The sequence below is a fragment of the Amblyomma maculatum genome, chromosome 4 (assembly GCF_055883805.1).
Source record: "Amblyomma maculatum isolate TAMU_Amacu chromosome 4, ASM5588380v1, whole genome shotgun sequence".
Taxonomy (NCBI): domain Eukaryota; kingdom Metazoa; phylum Arthropoda; class Arachnida; order Ixodida; family Ixodidae; genus Amblyomma; species Amblyomma maculatum.
In genome coordinates, this window is record NC_139347.1 from 180,319,384 (window position 1) to 180,341,180 (window position 21,797).

The 21,797-nt window shown below is 43.1% G+C and overlaps 1 protein-coding gene across 1 annotated transcript; it reads left to right on the forward strand.

Moving 5' to 3' along the window:
* Nucleotides 1-8,945: 8,945 nt before the first annotated feature.
* On the forward strand, nucleotides 8,946-17,817 carry LOC146193756 (glutamate receptor U1-like). Its single transcript, XM_084600595.1, has 4 exons — nucleotides 8,946-8,968; nucleotides 13,419-13,534; nucleotides 14,102-14,192; nucleotides 17,596-17,817. The coding sequence occupies exons 2-4, from the start codon at nucleotides 13,479-13,481 to the stop codon at nucleotides 17,815-17,817; spliced, it is 369 nt and encodes a 122-aa protein (XP_084456721.1). The 5' UTR covers nucleotides 8,946-8,968; nucleotides 13,419-13,478.
* The last annotated feature ends 3,980 nt before the right edge of the window (nucleotides 17,818-21,797 follow it).

The following is a 21,797-nucleotide window of genomic DNA, read 5'->3' on the forward strand; positions in this document are numbered from 1 at the left end:
GAAAAACATACCATTTCATGATCAGATACGCCGCGTTCAACAGACACTGCGAACTTTTCGACATTTCTATTCACAAACGCAGGGTCAAGTATCGATGACGACGATCCGTGCACTGGGGTGGGTAAAGTTACCACTTGATGTAAATTGTGGCATAGAATTATATCACGCATATAATTGACATGGGGAGTAAGTTCAGCGCAAGGAGTATTATTCTCCCAATTAACGCCTGGAAGATTGAAGTCTCCTAATAGAATTATTTTTTTTTGTACGTGAACGAAGTGATGTGCGTACGCAACTTACTCATAAATTGGTGCGGTGAACCGGGTGCTCGATAAACGGCAAACAACAGGAAAGATTGTTCCCGACAAGAAATTTTTAGGCTAATAGTTTCTATATCGTCAGCCTGAGGCAAAAGAGTGGATAGCATATTTGTTTTTACCAGCATAGCCATCCCACCTCCTCTCGTCGACCTGTCGCGTCGAAAAACACGATAAGAAGGTGGGAACACGACTTCATCATCTATTGTGAAGTCAGTCTTTCTTAGAATTGTTGTACTTTCCAATTTTTACTCGAGCGTTCTCCGTATCACCCCCCCCCCCAAAAAAAAAGAAAAAAACAAACAAAAAAAGCATTATTATCAATGCGAAGTTTTTCGTGAATTAAGCTTACTTTCCTTTTTTTTTGTTGTCTTTCCTCTATAGCACTGTTCCACAGAAGTTTACGCTTCCTGAGCGTATCTCGCGAATAGTCATTTTGTACAGATGTATTGGAACCTTTTAATTTGTAAGCATTTTTTTATAATGTGGTTTTTTCTTCGTAATCTTGAAAGTACAAGGTTACTGGTCGCGATCTGCCAGACCGACCAAGACGGCGAATTCTGCCAACTGATTTACATTTGACTTCAAGTTTAGTGGAAAAAAATTCAGTTAGAATTTTGTTGCGCAATTCAGCCTCTGTTTCATCTTCGTCCTCGGGCACGCCAAAGACCACTAGATTTGAGCGTCTACTTCTGTCCTCCAAGTCACTAATCTTGGCCTCCAAGGATTTTACTGTTCGTTCAAGGCTGTCCGCGCGCGGAGTTTGCTTTTCTATTTTTAAGAAGCGGTTATCCCACTCCGCAAGCCGTTTTTCCATATTTCTCTGCTGTGTACGGAGGGCTGCCACATCCTCAGCTAGCTTATTCTGACCTAAAAGCAATTTTTCCAGTGACTCACGAGTGCTAGACTCATCTGGATTAGGGCCTGGATTTACCTGAACGTCTCCGCACAAGAGTAGCAAGCACATACAGTGCACATCATAAGCCATTGATACACTGTGCTGTGGGCACGGCAGGACCAAAAGACAATAGATAATAAAGATAAATTGCCAGTTATGTCTTTTGACAATGCTTTTATTGAGAGATCAGGAGAGGATAAACTTGGACATCAGAGAGATGCGGGAGACGAAATCTAACAAGAACTGGTGTTAGCGCTGCGCATGACGGTGTCACTTTTTTCAACAAGACGCTCAGCGTAGCGCAACATTGAAATCTTCCATGCAACATGTTGGCATTGTGTACAGCGCCGAACAAATTGTTACCAATTTTGTAGTTACAGGATGGCTCACAGGACGGCATGTAAACGATGCTCTGTGCGTTTACCGCTAGGTAGAAGAAGACTCCTGATATTATAGTTTTGTTTTGAGTCAGTAGAGATGCCTCGATAAAATCTCGAGATGTCTATAGAGTAGTTATCGTAGGTGAGCAAAACGCTAAGGAAAAAAGCATGCAACCGTTGGAATCTTTTAGGCGTTCCAGAAACAGATTGCCTCAGAGGATAGATGACCGGAGCATTGTTACTGGCAACCGGTAGCCCGCAATTGCATTGTCAAGAAACTACTACTCCAAACAGCACCACCATTCGACTTAGGCGTGATGGGAAGGGGCGAGCCCTCGCTTGTTTGTAACGGCTTCGTTGCTTTTCTACCGAAACGCATGCCGAAAAACTTCTTAAAATTTAGCCGTAGCTTTCGTGGTGGTACTTTTCTACTAAAAAGAGATGTGATAGATGGAGCCTTGGGTCTGTGTCATATCTGCGTGGACTGTGGCGTACACGCATAGGACAATGTTGAGTTAGACGTCATGCGATCCAGATAAAAAGAATGCTATTGGGAAATCTGGAGCCTAGCTGCAGGTGCTATTTGATCATGTGGGAATAACAGCAAACAGTTTTTCTCGCTCGGTACGATCAAAAATCAGTGATTTTATTTTTTTCCTAGCATTCAAATTTAGGATAGGCCGATATATATCCAGGTCCAGTTACAATACGCTTAAAACCTAGAGCTAGAAACGATCGACGTAAATGGAGGTTACAATATGCGTGCTGTCTTTCAAGAGTGCACCGAGAAACGATGCTGAATAAGTTAGTAGGCTCTTTCTGAAAGCGTATGGTTCACGTTGGGCTCCCAAATGACTAGCGGTGCTTTACCTCGTTGTCGGCACGGGTCATATAAGCAGTTTGTAGTATGCACGAGAGAGCTAGAGCCTATTAATCGGTCTTATTTCGATGATGTCCGCAACTGTGTCCATAATACATTTAAGGGTCATAAAGCGTTTATCTGCGTAAGCAAAGACTTCACATATTGATTAGTGTGCCTGCTACAAAAACCAAAAACCAAAAACAAACAAACCGCGACTGCGCATGTGCACGAGGAAGTTAGGCGGACATTCTTAGAAGGTAAGTAATGAAGGCCAGAAATAAAAGCAGCCGGTGCAGTGTGCACGACTTCTCAATCGTTGGGAGGGAGATCCTTCCTCGCGAGGAATGGTACAGTGGCCCACCTTGCTTACAGATATGCTACTATAAGCCTTATATACATGGCATGTGTAGGGGCTTGGTGCACGAACAAACTTAATAAAGAGAACCTTCCCGACTAAAGTCGTAAACTTACCGCCTTCCTGTGTTCAGCACATTTATGCATTCCATTTTACGTATGGTTGTATTATTGTTTGCTTTCCTAATGCGTTACAGTGAATAAAATTTACGAGTATGCCAATACTCTGTAAACAAGTCAAGCAGCTATAAACCAAAGCAACAAAGCATGTACAAAACTATATAGGAACATAAAAAAACAATAATAATATAGCAGAACAAAGAGGTAATAGAACATAAAAATCACGTAGCTGACTTGATGTCTTTTATGCGGCTCAATAAAATGACTATTATAAAATACGGCACATTAATCGTAACCAAAAATGTTTGATGGATTACAGTGGATATTCACTGAAAGAGTCTAGCATTACTAGAGCGTCCTTCATGAGCCCTATTCGCCTTTTTCGTAAAACATTGCCGTCGATATTGCCACTTCAGAAGGGTAAATTGTTTAATGGTGGTCAATGAACTCATCATAATATACCTGGCGCTTTGAACGGATAAGTTTACTTAGCTAAGAGGTATCGTTCGAAATTATTTTTCAGTCCTGAGTTATTCGTCACTACGTGTAATTAAAGTAAGATCTTGAAAGAAAGCTACAATGTTAATAGAAGAAGCTGAACAAAAGCATGGACGTATGTGCGGCTTGCAACGCAGCGGTTTGGAACACTTTATAAAATTTTTCTGGGAGCAGTAAAATCTCAATGAAGCAAAAATGTAAACGGTCTTCTTAAGAACAGATGAAATTGTTTCAATGGCGTCTTCGTCTTCGAAGTATCGGCTATCACCGGAGAAGTGTATCAAGACAGGGATCTTTCGTTCCAGTTGCCTTTGAGCCCTCACGAAGTTAGGACCGCAGACATCAAGCTTTGCTTATTAAACGATAACAGAAAAGTTTTGCCCACTATTTCCCAAGTTCAACCGTGCCGGTGATATCTAAAGTTTTAGTGTATGTTTGTTCGAATAATAGTTTAGGGTAAGACAATGTGTTCTCTGCAAATGTGAGGCTGAGCTTCCCTCTTTTAAGCTCGATAGTTGTAACGAGAAAAAGGTGTTCGGTGAAAGGATAAAGCCACAGCCTCAATGACGGGCGATGAAAATAGAGAGAGAGGAAGCCATTTTAAAAACATGTGATTTCAGCATGGTAAAGTTTGGCGTGCTACTCCTGATGAGAGTGGAAAAGAAGTAAAGAAAAAAACGGACGAAAGAGAAATATATCATACAAAGCTACACACGCACGTTCAGATGAGCTTCAAGGGTGTCTATCAACCCTGCGGCCTTGGGAAAAGTTAATAAGCCTTTTGCGGCTCGTGCAGTAGATGATGCACCAGGACCGAGGACGTTGTTCAAGACGCAGATTTATTTCCCTAACTAATCTTAAATTAGCACGCAATGTCCTATGATGCGCGATAAACATTTCACAGCAGCATATTAAGTGTCCAAAGTCTTCACGAACATCATAGGTATATATAGAGGGTATGTTCGTCCAAGCGAATTCGGTGCATGCGATTACGATGAGACCTATTCAAATTTAGTGGCCCTCGAAAGTCACAAGGGGGTCAATCCAATGCAAATATCTGTATTGATATTCCGGGTCACAAATCTGAGAGCGGTGTGACCCCTAGGATTCGGCAGCCACAAGTCTGGCTGCATCTCTTCGTGAGAATGCAAATGTAATGTGCTTTGATGAATCGTCAGGTACTGTTACTGCAGCGGCGTCGGCCTTGCCGTTGCCCCCAGTGCCGCAGTGTGGACGTAACGACTGTAAGCAAGCGCGGGAACGCGGATCGCAGGCCTCAATGTTTAGCCCATTTAAGCCGGTGACGACTTTCTGAACCCTTGGCGATAAACAATTACAGTGCAGCTCAATTCATTGAAGATAACCCACGCGGCAGGGACTTGTTGCAGAATATGGGCAGTCGCTCATCGCCATACCGGATTACCAGATATGAGGGCATGATTCAAAAACATTAAGAGCGCCTCTATAGCCCCCTCCCTTCATGCACTCTACCTCGCCCTCTTTTGTCAAGCTTGAGACTTGACGTGTTTTAGAATTTTCGACCGAGAAAATAATATTTACTGGAAGAATATGCGGACTGTTTATGAAGTCACCTTATCATATACTTTCCCGCAAAACACATGGACTGACTGGAATCTAGACAGAGCTACTCTAGGAGTCGACAGGAAATAACATAATCCTCAATAACCAGAACTCACATTCGCGAAAAATGCTGTGCAGTGTTAAGGATACTAAACCAGTAAAGCGCCTTCAGAAAAATACCGTGCAGTTTATGTACACGGGAACTATAAAAGGGAAGACTCCGCGTTTGCATTAAAGCTAGAAAACAATATTCTACCGCCTGTTACAAGCAAAAAGAGGAGTCTTTTGGCATTACTTAATAAATACGTTTCTAGAAACATCAACGTATAACTCCAATTTGTTAGCGACGACTAGGACCACGAGAAGAATCGAGAAACACTAAGCAAAAGGCTTCAACTCAGATATTTGCTAGGACTACCACGCAATCAGAAAACGATAAAAGAAAGATGTACTCTTCCGGACAGCATTGTCGGTTGTGAAGTTTTGCAATAAACCTGAACGAGCTTTAGTTTGGTTATCATATTTCATGATTATTTGTTGCCTGAAGTTTTGACGTTTTTTATGTATATGTTCTTTTACTCGCTTCTGAACTTGTTGAGAGACCCTCCGGTTGGGGTCAGTGTATTAGCTAGCAGGGTATGTGAGTAAATAAAAAGTAAAATATGATACCTGCCCCCCCCCCCCCCCCTCTAGTTAGTGTTACACATTGTCTCTATCTTTATGTTGCTAGCTAAATCCTTATTGACCAGGGATCCAAAACTAATTATCACCTGACGGCTAAACTACCCTAGCCCAGTGCATGACCGCCTTTTAGTACAGTATATTGCTTCATTTGGCCCCTCCTCACTAAGCCCTATATGAAATCCTTTTACACGCCAGTTATCCAAAGAGCACAGCTAGACGGTCCTAATTTGGGTAGGACTCTAGCCTTAAACGTTTAGAGAGTCACTTTCCAACAGCGGCTTGTCCTGATGCAGGGATCCTATGTACCTTCAGCTGCAACGCAGTGTTGGTGACCACCTTGTGACTTGCTGCGCAGCCGCTGGGGGGCCTGAGGGCAAGTCATTAATCAGTGTATGCCGCGGTACCGCGACCAAATCTACTCCTCGGTAATGAATGCGTCTCGTGCTGGGGTCAACGGGACCAGATCACGTACCAGACTTGGTGCGTGGTTTGTTCCTTTGACGTTTGACTTTGACATTTGTTTCCTTGTCGTTCTCGAGCTCTACGTTAGATTAAGAGGCCTTCAAAATGGCACAGTTGTGTCCACTATTGCCCATGCCTCTAATGTCTTCTACCTTTTTTACTTGTCTGCCGGGATCATTTTAATTTCTTTTAGCATTCACTGTAGTTTTATCTGTCTTCAAAGTTTCGCCAAATACCGAACGATCTCGTGAACTCTGATATACTGACGTACCAGTTCACCTGTGCTTGGGCCCCTACAGCAACAAAGACGAGGGTCGTTATGCCATGCCTTGAAGGAAATAAATTCTATAACAAAGAAGGAAAAGCTGGGGAAGAAGGAAGCCTGCGCAAATAGCAGGAGCAATCAGCCTACGCTGTCTGCGCTAACGAGATTCAAACGATACCCAAGCTTTGCATAGATTATGACAGGCACATTGCTCCCATTGGTGGAAGTGCCTAGAGAAATATCGTGCAGCGAAGTTTGTCTCAGTGGCTTCAAGGAACCAATAAGTGGCGTAGGCAGGGCATCCACTGGAAAGGAAATATGCGTCAGCATCGCAGCTTGACGGCAATTGAGTGTCAGTCCTGAGCAGCGAAACAATTCGGTGGGCTCTAGCGTTGTTGCTGTCTATTGCGAAGGAGCCGGGTTCAGTATGAACAGAACTGGTACGTTCCCGAAATATTTTTCAATACATCCGAGGAACGCTCTTAATAAGCGCAGAGGGTGGTGCCATTGTTTTACTACTTTATCCGTAAGGCTTCACGAAATAATGCTATACTGAAGAATTCTTTACATGGAACGTTTCTCCTGCGGTAAATCACTTGACAGACACAAGAGTTTCAGCTTCCTAAGCAGAGCTTGCACTGAACGGCAAATGAACCATCTTCTCGCGCTATTGACGATTTGCATGGGAAATTATACAAAGGGAGACAAATGCTTCTACATTTTCATGATGCATTATTTCTCTTTCAAGCGACAATAGCTGTAGCCCCAGCGTAAGCTGGAAGCTTCTCAGTGAACTCAAAACTTAATCATTTTATTGAATCTGTTCTTTAGAGAGAATATTCTAACTTGATCTACTTTGTTGAGGTGAATCTTCCACCTCCGATAGCACACCTGGCTTTAAGTCCCGTTTCATGAACCCGATGGCCAGGAAATTGGGTTTTCACACCCGGATACATCAGGACCTGAAAATAAACTTTGGCACTTTCACTTTCATTCCCACCTTCCCTCTTTCCCTTACGGCGCGGTTCAGGTGTTGACAGAACAAGTGTGGCAGATACTGCGCCTTTCCTTTCCTATGACCAACTATTATTATATAAAGTTAAGGAATAAATGAAATGCTGTACGACTGTTCCCAGTCTTTTCTTTATTTTTGCGGATCAGATAACTGCCTTAATTGTAATTTGAACATTTCCTTGAAGGAATTCAACTAAGGGGACGTTTGCTGAATTTTAATGCGTACATTTGCCGATCAAAGCTGTTAAAAAAAGGTAACACTGTAGTCCGAGACAGTGGGAGGTTGAAAGGTTAAAATGATAAATGTACGCTGAGGTGAGTGTTTCAAACGCGATTTTAGCAGAAAAAGGTCATTGACATGCAAGACATAGCTATCTGGCTGTGGAGTACATGTTGCACTCGGTAGAATTCGAAGGTTGACTACTTAGAGTAGTGAGGGAGAGGAAGCTGTTGTTGGATAAGCGGCGCGGGTAAAAGGTGTGATATTACTTCGTTTGCTTAGGCGTCTCTTCAAACCGGATAACACTGGGTAGACAGTAAGTGGACTATATAATGTGCCGTTTCTAAGCAATCGCGTTAAAGACCCGGTTAAGCGAAAATCCGGTGTCGGCGGCCGTCCGCCAGCATTAGCGTTGTGAGCGAAAAATCACAGTCAAGGCGTTGGCAGGTGGGAACTGGCATCTGACATGGTGGCGCAGTGACTGGACGTAGAATGTGGGGCAGAAGCTGCTTCTTCATTCATGTGGGAGGGTGATATCAGACTCAGCCTGCCAGGACCATTAATTGCATTCGCGTTACTCCAACGCCACTAAGGCACGTTCATACGCTTGGTTAAAGCGGGGATTTATATGTGAGCTGCGGTAACCCACTCCATCGCGTCATACTCTTATGGACGCAGATAAGTGCCCCACATAATTTAATGACCCCTTACTCTCCTCCCAAAATATTTCCGAGAGAAGGTTGAACAAGAATGACGTGGTCTCAACGGGAACTTGAATTCTGACATAATTTGGCCATTATTTAGTACAGGTTTTAAACTTAATGTCTAAGTGCTTTTCTCGGATTTCGTTCTATTAGGAAGGCTTTCAGTATCCCAATGTTCCGAGAAACGGTTTTGCGTGCAGTTTACACAGAGTGGATGCAGTGTTTCAGTGAGAGTAGTGCAAATCACTTTCGTGAAGTGCTGACTAAGCCTGAACTTCGATAAGGTGGCACGTATACAGGAATTAGTAGGAAGGGCCCAAAGCCGGATACGAGGGCTAAAGTGAGTCCATGGGCATTGACGGGTGTTTGGTATGACTGATGTGTTGCTACTCTTTATTATTTTTGCATATTAAATGTATTGTTCGCCTTACTTTGGGAGAGGGAGTTTCTTTAATAGGAAAACTAGGTTCTAGAGCGTAATTCTAGCTCCCAGGTTTATTTGAAACCAGAGCTTGTACTTCTGATTTGATCGATATTTGGATAACTCTAGCCCTTATTTTTGTAGCGAAACAGTTCTTGGGGAAGACGGTGAGAGTTGCCGCACTGCATGTAAGTATGCTGCCGAAGTGTATTCCTCCGACTATGTTTATTCTGATATACTCTAAATTAACCAACGAAAAGCAAACAAAAGGTACTTCCCCATCTGACAATGGCCTTCTCTTCTTGAGCAATCAAACGTGCTTACACGGTGAAGCACTTAATCGCATGCATTATGACTCCAATACGTTGTTCGGAGAAGAGCATGCTAACAGATAAAAAAAATAGAGAAAATCATCATTCTGGAGTTCCATAATAAAACAAAGAGAACATAGTGCATATTCAGGTTCAGAATACAAATAGAGCAAATAATTCTCAAATTTCACAATAACCTACACAACAACAACAACATAAATTTTAAATTTTTCTGGGCATACATTTCCTCGTAATAAATATTTGACGGTCCCGACAAGTCACACGCAGATATGGTATAAGGTATTGTTACGTGGTAGTGACGAGGCCATAGTCAACAATCGAACTTGACTTTATTGGGCTGATTTGCGCCCTCAAACGAATTAAGCAACTTGGCGCCGGCGATAGCAGCAGTCGTACTCAGCTCACGAATGCCCGTTCCATTCGGGTAGTGTCCAATTTAAAGACGGCACAGAAACATCGAGATAAACCAGATAAGTGATACTGAAAAAGTCTGGAATTGTACGGTGTTATCCTTGCCTCCGAATATTCGAGACTAAACTCGGCGCATCTCCCGTTAAAAAGATAATGATCAATAATGATAAAGCAGCATTTTGGGACGCCAAGTATAAATAAAGTAACAGTACAAAATTGTTCTGTGCGCTAAAGTCGCAGGCTGGCGGCTGTTGTTAAAAACAAATAAAGATCTGAATGGTTCGTGGCAATATGTTAACTTAAGGAATCCGTAATTAGTTTGAGCTCTTGAAATCGTGTTTTTTATATGTCGACAATTGTAACCGATACGAGTTAGGTAAGCTGGCTCAAATTCCTTTGTTTTTGCCAGCGTAAAAATCAGAATCGCTAGTTTCTTCCGGTAAAGTTGCTCAGCATTGGGCAGGGTTATGCTTCATGAAATTTTCGGCAGTCTTTGCAGAAATCCGAAACCTTTGAACAGCACGAATAGCTGTTTTGCACACGCAAGAGCATCATTTTCTTTGTTTTAGTAGCAGGACCGCACGCGAATAAAGTGAAGTACAAATCTGCAGTGTTTATCAGTATCAGAACATCACTAGTGCATTTGCCGCCATCTCCTGAAAGTACTAGTGTGATGCAGGTGGGTGCCTACTGCTGCAGGTATACATTGTACAATTGTAAATCACTCGGGGAGTTCAACTTCCTAGAGCATGCGACATGTCTGATTTTTCAATAAAATGTGCTGCGATAGTTTAAGTAGTCCAGCAGATATAGGCGGAATAGAAGTTGACACAACTGGCTTTTGGTATGACCGAGTTGTTGGTCAATATGCCTTAGACTAACTAGGCACTCGTGTAACTTAAAGGATCCTGAAAAATAAAGATGTACATGAGCATATTCAAAAACTCTGTAGAAGTGGTTTTCGTAAATATTTGGAGTGAAATTTAAGATCTCCGCCTGTACCTTATAAATTACATACGAAATTAAAGATGGTTCCTCATGGCAACTCGTGACCGATTAGGGCGTGATTTCACCGGCCTTCTTATCCGTCCCCTGCCCGTTGATGCAAAGTGAGACATTTTGGTTCGTTCTATAACGGGGAGCACCGAAGTCACTCAGGAGGACGGGGAGCTCAGGTCGCAGCGCGAGTTGTTTCCTTCATTTTTTCTTGTTCATCCGCGTGTCTTGAGTTGAGGGGAGGAGAGAAGCAGCATCATTTTTTACTGAAGATGTCCTGTATGATTCTGAAACTAGTATGACCGTTGTTCCGTTTGCGTAGGCGAGTGGTAGAATCTGGATCATTGGCAGCATTTCCTGACTTTAGTAAATGTGTATCCTGTTCATTTTAGGTGCAATATGCTGTACGGAGCGCAAGGTGTCAGAAATACAAATTTCAGAAACTGCAAGCGGCCCTTCTTTCAATATTGGACAGGCAAACGTAATATGCTGTAGAATTTCAAAATCTTTTTATACTGAATCAATGCGAAATCACGTGCAGCCATGGGATTACTGAAGGGCTTTGGATCAGAGCTGACAAAAATAATTAACAGAGTCGCAGGGATTACAGCGCATCTCGTTCACCACTCGTGAGTCCTACTGCACGGGAAAACACGTATCTGCGCCATAAGTCAAGGTGCTCGCGATGATCAAACTGCGAACTTTAAATTCTGCAGCTTTGAAAGCCCTACTTTCGAAAAAAATCCGGCGTTGATGTCGCCGTCGGCGTTCTTAGCAAAAAATCACGGGCATGACCCCAGCAGGTGGCAGGTAAGATGATGGCAGTGCACTGAGGGGTCATGTGACGTCATAAGACCATGTTACATTGCCGAGTTGGAAGGCGCTGACAATTCAGGCGTCGCTTTTCAATTAAGAAGGTGAAGTGAGAATTCAGACCTCCGGAAACCTTGGCTCCCGATTGAGACATGCTAACCCTATAGGCAACGCAGGCACGTCCGCACGGCTAGGCTAAGGCAGTCTAGAAACGAAAGTGTGGGGACACTTTTCATATTGTTAATGATGTGCATGACACACCTGTATACGGATCACCACGTGGGTATTGCCTTCGGACACTAAATAATTTTTAATTGAACTTTCTTTTTCTAACCAGTTTCAGTTTCGGTTTCAGCAGTCAAGAGACAGCTGTGAAGTAGCAATCGAAGTCCAGGTCACACACGGCATGAAAAAAAAAACAGCAATTATTCAATCCCTGTTCAATTATTTTTCAATTCTTCAATTATTCAGGTCCCTGTTCTTGAGACAGGCTGGATTTAGCGTTGTAATGAATTCAAACGACACAGAAACAATTATATCGCTGTCTTTTTTTTTTTTCACCCGTCTTGTGACCTAGACTTCACTTCGACGTCAAAGCCATCGCTCGGCTTTTGAAAAGCAAGACCGAAAGAAGCCAGAAAAGAAATTTGATTATAAATTATTCAGTGGTCGTTGGCGAATATCACGTGGTAATCCGTGAACAGTAATACTTTACACATTATTATTATGGATAAAACACGAACCCAAAATTGCATATAACGTAGCACTTTACGAATGTCTGTTAACGATCGTGTACGGAATAATAAAAGTGGCAGAAATTGAGACATTCGCTTTTAGGGCAATAGCAAAGGGCATGCATGCGACTCAAGGTCCGCAGGGGGAGTGAGCAAACAGGATCCATTAACCATTTCTTGTCACATGCTTAAGGCGAAACTTAAGTGTTCCACAGCTTAAGTGAAAGCCGCAGAGGCGGAACTCACCTTTTGTGTCTGAATTTGATTAACCGAAAACGTTTATCCAAATATACGGAGCAGGTAAGAAGTCGCTGGTCAACATTCTTATTTGGGAACCCCGGTGGGCTATCGCTGCTGCCTTGACTCAGTCAGTAAGCTTGCAGTGATCTTAGGGATCATTGCTGGACGATGTTGCTGCCTCCACTGACTTGTGGTGTTTCACTCAAGAGGTTCACAAATAATGCACTTTTAAAGCTTTGAAAAAAAAAAAACAACAACAAATAAGCCAAATGAATATAGGCTTTCAGGGGTGGCGCATGCGTATTGATTGTCCAGGGATAAAAGAAGATCCTATTTCTGTTTTTTTTTAATCGCAACTGCAGCGATAGTTCCGTCACAGCCTTGTTTATCCCTTTCTTTTCCATAAATGTTATTTGAAACACTGTGTTCCACTACGGGCTCCTTCGTCTACCTTATTCCTGACTTCCATTCCACAAGAACTACCAGGGTTGGCAGCTCCTGCCAACTCGGCCATGTCGTGCGTTATGATGTTGACGTCACACAGCTTGGCAGCCGATATGTGCCCAGACTGTCACCTGTCACGTACCAGCTGCCAGAGGGCAGAGGCATGCTCTTCATTGCCGACGCCGGATTCAATGCAGAACTAGGCCCTTGATAATATGGCGCTGAAACGTAGTCAGAACATTTAGGCGATTCACCGCACAACTTTGTTAACCTATCAGCCCACCAGCAAAGTCTAAAAAACAACAACGTATTATTCCTGCTTGCAGAAATTATGTTTTGGCATTTTCTTGTCAATAAAACATGACAACTTAAATCACCATATAATTTGTGTTTCAGATTTTTGCATTTGCCATCGTTAAGTTTACTGCTTAGAAAAAGAGGAAGTGTTTTTTCTTTCAATTCCATTTTTTTTTTCAAACTTGATTTGCGCCATGAAGCACAAGACTACATATCCTGTTCCAGAAAGCGAAGGGGCTAAGTGGGCGACTGTAGTCAGCGTGCTTTCTTTAAGTAATCGCCTAAGAGACTTCTTTATTGACGATTTCGCATAACTCTTCCTGCTGGGTAATGATGCACAGATTGCTAAATATTTTCGGTGTGTTCTCTAGTGGATACCTTGGCTTCAGTTGGCCTTCAATGGCGATGGACATGGCCGAGAAGACTTGAATATGTCTGGACCTATGGCCAACCTCTTGAACCTTCTGGCTGACAAACTTGGATTCAAGTGAGAAAGTTCTACTTTGGCAAGCGGAAATGGGATAAGCATGCTTTATATCAGCATCGTACTTTCATAAAAAAAATCAGCTACATTTTGCGCATGCAGTGAATATTCGGTTTGTGAGGAGGCCTGCTACACTTATAATTAAACGAGAGGAGAATGATGTTTCACACAATCATGTAGCAGGAGGACGGGCTTGTCCACAAACGTGGCACCCCTTAACTTGGCATACAGTTCAGAAGGAAACGCATCGCATTGGAGTCAGGGCAAATTGTTTTGCACACCTTGAATACCCCGAGAAAGTTTGCGACGAAGAAAGAAGGGAAGAGCCGTAAGTAGCTGTCATGCATAGGGAATTATTAAATATTGTACTTCTCGCTTCAATATAAAGTACTTTTCAGGGCCTAGTTAGGATGATTGCGAGATTAAGAGCCGCATGTTTGCTTTGTACCGAACGAAGGTTTAGTCAATAGAAATGTCTGGTGTTTTGCTGCTTATTTGAAGAAAAAAAAAATTCCAACATCCTTATACGCTACTGAAGCTAGCTTACAGCTGCCTTTCCCACCACTACAGCTACACGGTGTACTCTCCTGAGGATGGCCAATGGGGTGTGCCCTTACCTAATGGTGACTGGAGTGGTATGGTAGGCATGGTACATAACAACGTGAGTACCCGGAGTAAGTGTTTTATTTTTCATTTAATGTCCGAACAGTGAAGTTTACCCCGCTGGGGTGGCGCAGTGGTTACGGCGCTCGACTACTGTTCCCAAAGACGCGGGATCGAATCCCGGCCTCGGTGGCCGCTTTTCCATGGAGGCGACAAGCAAGGCACACGTGTGCTATGCGATTTCAGCTCACGTTCCTCCACTACGGTGTCTATCATAGCCTGAGTTGCTTTGGGACGTTAAACTCCACAAACAAAAAAATGTAAGAGTGAAGTTTAATCTAGCGTTGAGAGTGAAGCGCTTCTTTCTTTTTTTTATAGAGTGCACATGATGACGGTAGTTTAGTTTGAAAAATATGTTAGGCAACAATTTTATACAAAATGTCATTTTATGTACGACTATCGATGTATAGAACCCAATTCAGCCAGCTCCGGTTTATTCGAGGTAGTATTGTATCAACAGACATACTGGTTGTTGTATTGGTGAAATGTTAAGAGGTGGTGGTAACCATGCTTTATATGCTGTTTACCTAATATAACAAGTTGACACGGAAAGTTTATAATCTGATTACAATAGAAGTTAGTAATCTTGGGAAATATCACTCGTAATATATTGTGCGGTAATGCAAAACTGATATCCCGACACGGTGTTTTATAGCCACTAAAAGCTTGTTGTAAGCATTGAAAATAGGCAATTATGCCCCTGGTTTAGGCAGAATTACCTAGAATGTTGCTACTATATTAATTACCTCAAATGCTACCTGCATGGAATGTTAAAAACTCCTTAGAGTTGGGCCATGTGCTAACGTTGGGAAAATGTAGGCATTGACACTTCATGTCTGTAAGAAACGATTCGTTCAACTCTATGCAAGAATGCTTAGCTGTACGATGTCTTGGAAACTCTTGGGTTAAAGTGCAGCTGACTGCATTAGTGTGGCCAACTTATTTGCACTGACTTTGAGGTCACAATGTTTCGCTGATGAACATCGAAACTAGAGACTCTAACACAGGAAGAAAGAAAAATCTCAACTGACGCCTTGTACAGGATAATTAAAATTTTGCTTCGAAAATTAAAAAAGAAGAAATTTTCCGAAAATATAACAAATCGAAAACACAAAAGGATTGATTGATTGACGGATACTTAATTTTTAGCAATTACAATAGACAGGATGGTCAATCAAAAGGCCGGAAGGCCCCGTGCTTTGGCGGCCTTCGCTGCCAAGACTACTATAGCACCGGTAAGTGGGCAGGGCTAGAGCTGCGCTTCAGCGGCTCCCATGGTGCGTATACAGCAGTGTGGGATTGGTATCTGCAGAAGTGGCCACATAATGTTGGCACGCTTACAGGTGCTTTGTTAAGCTTACACTGACGGTTGTAACGATTGGGTTAGATGTGGGCGTAGAGAGTGGGCTGTGGATATGTTATGGTCTGCAGGCGCGTGAGGCATGCTCGTGGATTTAGACAGCGCCTTTTGTCCCACCGGGTACCTGCTGCGGGGCAGTCGACACATTTGCGTTATTTTATGTTAGTTAGTAAGCGCTTCTTTGTGCTGCCCCACGGCATGCATTCCTGCCCTTGGCAGTTAGGCTAATTCACGGGCGGCGTTGTGGGCGGAAGTGTTGCTATGAGCGAGGACCCATATGAGGTCGACGAGATAAGAATTTCGGCTTTACATAAGGATTTGGTCCCAGGGGCAGATATTGGGCCGCGAGCGTTGTTTTAGACGGCGCGCTTGGAGTCGTTTAGAGAAAGCAAGCACGAGGGCTGTCTCCTGATCACGCGTAGTCTGAGGAGAGTGCCATCCATTGTTGTTCCCATCGCGGTTTTAGAGAGCTAGAGGGAGTAAGAAAATTGTCGCTTTAAGTATCTTTAAGAGCGGGTGAAGACTTTACTCACAAATGTTTACTTAGGGAGTTCTTTTCAGGCTTTAGCTTTAAGAATGTCGTCATGTTTACATTACCTTACGAGCTTAAAATCAGCTCAGCTCTTTAGCTGACGCTAGAGAAGATTTGTTGCAGCAACACTCCTCTCCCGTACCACAGGCGGCACCAACCATCAGTGACGGTGTACCAAGGCGCAGCCGAGTTCAGCTTCGCCTCGCGCTGGGGTTTCGAGCTAATCGGTTCTGATTGTAGCTTCGTTCAGCACATCATTTATTGGGCCTTCTCCCAATAAATCGCAGACTCCAACCCCAGTTCCGTTCTTGGGCCACTTGCCTGGAGAGATAACAAGTACTTTTTCCCGGCCATCTTTCAAACACTGTACTACTTCATCAATGTTAATCAGTTGACACCCACGGAAATTATTTGAGCAGAAAAAGTATGCTTCCTTCCATAGATCTGCCCTAAGCTTTTAGTCACATATTTTCAGCTTACAACGCTCACAAACATGTGCGACGTTGAGCAAAAATGTCCTGAAATCCCTAAGAGAAGGATCAACAATATGTGCGTTTTGCAATAGTTCAAGTTAGTCGTTACTAGAGCATCTGAAAAAAAAGTTCAACCGTCACTACTGAAAGTTTAATACGGTCGGTGCAGCACACTCTTTCCCTGCTCGTTACATCAAGACATCAGAAAATGAAACTGCGCTTGCGGGTGTGAGTCAGATGTCGAGGGCTCGCCCTCATGGCTCGGCTGAGATCCACGTGCCCAGCTTCATTAGCTTCAGTAGTCGTAACGTGGAGAGCAAGGGTGCGTTGACCTTGTGAAGTTCTCGATGGTGATGGTTCAAGAATACGTTCCAACGTTTGGGTTATGCTTTTGTCTGCCCACTTGCGCTGTGCAGTCTTAGCGCTTTGAATTGTGCAGCGCCTGTCTCTCGTCTTCTGTGCAGGACGGCAACACATGATGATATGACGGTGAAAATTTGATGTCTTCAATCAGTCGCCACATGAAATGATGCAATTGTTCAAAAATATTTGGTTAAAATAAACCTACGTTGGTTAATTTCTTTCAAGAAGCACTCTGGTGGTCTCAAGCCATGTATACCATGAGTGTGATTGGCACTGTAAAGCTAGTAATAGCCTTAAATGACGCGCATGAACGCTGAAATGACTGAAGACAAGGAAACGAAATTTGTTCGCAGCATTCCAAATATTTCTACCCAAGAGTTTTAGGCACGTTGGCGAACTAAATCGACGTACATCTTTCATAGAGTAGACATACTGCGTGTTGCTTGCCTTGCGTTGTGAGCCATTGGATATAGTGCGCGTTTCCAAAACTTCCCCTCACGTACTTGGGCAAAAACTAAATTTTTAAATCCGCAAATTCTAAGGCTCAACAACTGCTGCAACGAATAATTAACACATGCAACACTGGAGGTGCTTGAATATTTGCCTCAATTTTGCCTTCTTGATTGCATGATTCGGCAGCTTCACCCTTGTGCATGCAACTATTTTGTTTCAGAGGGCAGACCTTGCTTTGGGTCCTATAGTAATGACATACGGTCGCTCAAGAGTGACTACGTTCAGCTCCCAAGTAACTACGGACTACCTGACCATACTGGCCGGCTTTCCCAATGTTATCCAAGCCAGCATCTTTGGCACGCTTATGGCATTCGAGTGGCAGGTGGGTTGGCAGGACTATTGGGAGAACGGCAGCTGTGTCCAGTTGCAGAGAACGCGCTAGAGACGCGTTGCACGGCACCGGTTTTCTTTGAGAAGAGTGGAAATTTAAGAATCTGTATGCCTCACGTTTACTAAAGCCGCAGAGTGAGCATTAGCTTGACGAATATTACAGTATAAGAAATAATTTTCCAACCTCCGAAAAATTTTACGCACACCTAATGAAAACATATATCAGTTTACTATACAGCTGACAAATTAATACTTAAGCTGCCGCAGTGTGTTTTATCTGTTCGCTTTAAAGAAGTTAAAGCAGTAATTTCAACGAAGTGCAGCATTCTAAACATAAGGCTTCACCATTAAGGCATGCGCAAAGCAGCCTGAATGCCAGCTGAATTTTTAAAATTGTGGTTCGTGGCCTTCTTGGCGCATATCCCCCCCAGCATGGCTTCTGAGTATACAGTACAGATGAAAAAGAGTAGTCCCATAAAAAGTGCTGCCTTTTACTGAGGTCACCAAGATTCAATTTAGAAGATACTCACAACTCTGCAGTACCTTGACTGCACTCATGTAATGAACAATAAATAACTGGAAGTGTCCTACGTTATGAAAGCATGAACACAAAGATAAGGCGACAGAAGCTTTTTAAATTATTGTAATTGCCACAACATGAGCAAAAGAAAACAAGCGAATTTTTGTTTTCAAAATAGGTTTAAACATAGACTACATAACTGAATAAACACCTATGTAAAGGTTACAGGCAGCTTGTAATATACTGTACTTGTTAAATGCGATACTTTTTCAACAGTACTGCATTCTATCACTATGGTTGCTAGTACTGCTTAAAATTATGAGTGCACATTTTGATGGCTTACTGATAATCGGTGTATGTATCCTGCTCAGCCAAAAAAGGCATGGCACGCAGTTAAAATAACCTTCGCTATTTCCAGGTTTGGATGGCTCTGGTGTGTTCCTTGCTTGGCTGCGTTTTCACTGCTTCCATGGTGGACATTGTCACGAGAAAAGAGAAAAGGCCTCCAGCCAGAGATCTTCTTTTGAAAAATTGGTGGCTTTATTTTTCCGCTCTCTTCTGCGAAGGTATGGACGAAACTGACTGAGAATGAGAAAATACGAGTGTCTTTGCTGGTGGTGCTGTTCTCAAGGATTTGGACATGGTTGTCCCCGAAGGCACATTAATAGCGGAAGGGCGTGTTGCTCGGGAAGAGAAATTGTGTGCTAGGTGACTGTGTCAGCCACACTGTTTTTCGGAGGGAGGTCAGTGTAGTTTTCAAGGATAGTTCAGGTGGCTTACGACAGTTAGAATGAAAATATTCAATGCCCTTTACTGCTCCTGTAGAGATCCATGTAACTGCACTACAGACGTCAAGAGTCCTAGCAGTTAGCGAAACCACTGGGCGCTAGCACAGAACACAGAGGATAAAACCACAGTTAAGAGACGTTGAGTAGGTGATTGTACGAAGTTGACCTTATTGAAAATAAGCTTTCAAATTCGCACCATCTCTTAAACAAAACGTTCCCGCTTATCTGCCGTAGAAGGTAATAATCACCAGGTTAGAAGTAATGGATATGTCAAAAAATTTACAGTTGTCAAAATGTGTCATTTGGGATCATGCGATCCAGTCTGCTCATGGCAGAGCGGCATCGGTGTAGTACAACTCTAATTTCACCCTCTGTGTTCTGCGAGGAAGCGCCGAGGCTGGGAAACCGCTTTTAGACTCTTTACGGGAAGAAGGCCCACCCAAACGATGGCCTGAACGCTAGTCTGCATGCTCTCCATGCACCGCATCTGTTTAAAAGCATGTTCCGCACTTGCAGCACAACTATTGTTGGGCATGGTAGAAATCTACACTGAGTGATACTGCAAATTATGATGCAGGGAAAATTAAAAATGTAGCTCTACAGCGACGGTGAAAAAACAATAGTGCGTGGCTACCGCGTCTTCTTTACGCAGCTGCACCACGTATGCCAAGGAACATTGCATCCAGAATTGTCTTCGCAGTTTGGTGGCTGACAGTCGTGGTGCTCATGAATGCCTTCACGGGTCACATGAAGGCGACGATGATGGTGCGACCCGAGCCTGATCGCATCGACTCCATGAAGGAGTTGGCCGAACGGGAGCACATGAAGACGTTCATCTGGAAGGGTACCGCATACGAATCGCTGCTCAGAGTGCGTAAAAATTATGATTACAAAAGATCATTTTCTCGGCAGCACCTAGACAAACATGAGGGTACACGCCACCGCGTGTGCCCTCACGTCAAGTCTGCTCAAATAAACTGCTGTATTTAGACAGTGGACAGCGCTTTCGAAATAAGACCGCAGGGGAATATTATAGAATGTCTGTATGAAGAGAAATTTGCGAGCACGCACTTACCACGTACGAGGCCCCATCGGAAGGCTTGCAGTTTGTTTTCGTAGGACATATTGACGGCCACGGAGTACCGGAACTATAATAAACACCGCCATTACACCTCTCACCTAAGACGCTCCATTTTACAGGCAAAGTGTCCTGTAACTACAGGAAGCAGTTGCGAACCCGCGTCGGTGGTGCAGTGGTTTTGGCGCTCGATGTCAGTGGCCATGGATGCGGGATGGAATACCAGCCGCGGCGGCCACTTTTCAGTGGAGCAAAAAGCCAGGCGCCTATGTGCTGTGCAATGTCAGTGCACGTTAAAGAACCCCAGGTGGTCGAAACTTTTGGAACGCTACACTACGGCATCTCTGGTACCCTGAGTCGCTTTGGGAAATTAATCTCCTGAAACTAAGCCAAACTGGAAGCAAATGCGAATTGCCGAGGAATAGACTAGTTCTAAAGAGGGAAAAATATACTGCCACAAGCTGCAGAGAGAGTGCGCTGCACTTGGGACATCCCTTTCTCGCCTTTATTTCTGCATGAACAGCGATGGTTATGTCAACCCTGGGTTGTCTTGTAACAAATGCCAGCAGTAGGTGTAGTTGTATACGCAGTTTGTTTTCTCTTGAACAGCGCAGCTATAGGAAGCCATGACTAGGATTCCTTCAAGTAAAACTTGTTGCTCGGCTGTCTGATTCATCATCTTACGGGAGAAAAGTAAGCGCAAAGCTGTCGTATTCGTCTGCATTGCGCTTACTTTTCTCCCGTAGGGCTCCTTGCTTCACTATATCTGGGAACGGTGGTATTGAAAATGAGATAAAGAAAAAGAAAAAAATTTAGGCTACTTCAGTAGTATTTAGCGCTATCTGCCCCATGAAGCTATTTTGAGCACCCACGAAAGATTTTCACGTGTCCGGTAGAAAAATTTGAAATTTCCGTTCTAACAGTTTTCTCTGGCTGTTGTTTACGTGACGGGAGCAAAACTTTTATTAGGCGGTACCAGTCGAAAAAAACTACAGAACTGTGTCAAAAATACGACCAAATATTCTGTAGTTCTGTCGTAACCATCTGATTTTTCTGTAGTTCTGTAGTATTTGTGTAGTATATTTCTGTTTGTAGTTCTGTAGCTCTTTTCTGTTGTAACTACAGGAATGTTCTGTTGTCACAAAAGGTTTCCCGTCAAAAACCGCACAGAAATTTTGTCGTAACATCAGAAAAGTTTCTGTAGTTTTTTCCGACTGGTGTTTTTTCCGACATTTTTATTTTTCTGCAGAAAAATAAAAATGTAACATATTTATTAAAGAAAATTAAGGGTCACTGACCAAGTCAAAGTTTAATAAAAGCTTTATTAAACTTTGACTTGGTCAGTGACCCTATAATTTTCTTTATGTCACCACCTGACCAGACAATGTTTCGTCGAACTCTTGATTACAACGTATTTATTGAAAACAAATTAACACTACCAGAATATGAAATATTGCATAGTTGCAAATTTGCCTCTTTTACGTGTCAACAATTTTCTTCTGCATACATATTTGTCTTTAAGGCGTAAATACTAGCGCTTGTGTCTTTTGTTTCTCAAGTTTGAACAATGGAGGGGTGCTAGGGTTTAGCCTGCTTTGCGAAAATGAGTCAAGAGATGAGTGCTGACTATTGGGTTTGTAAATAAC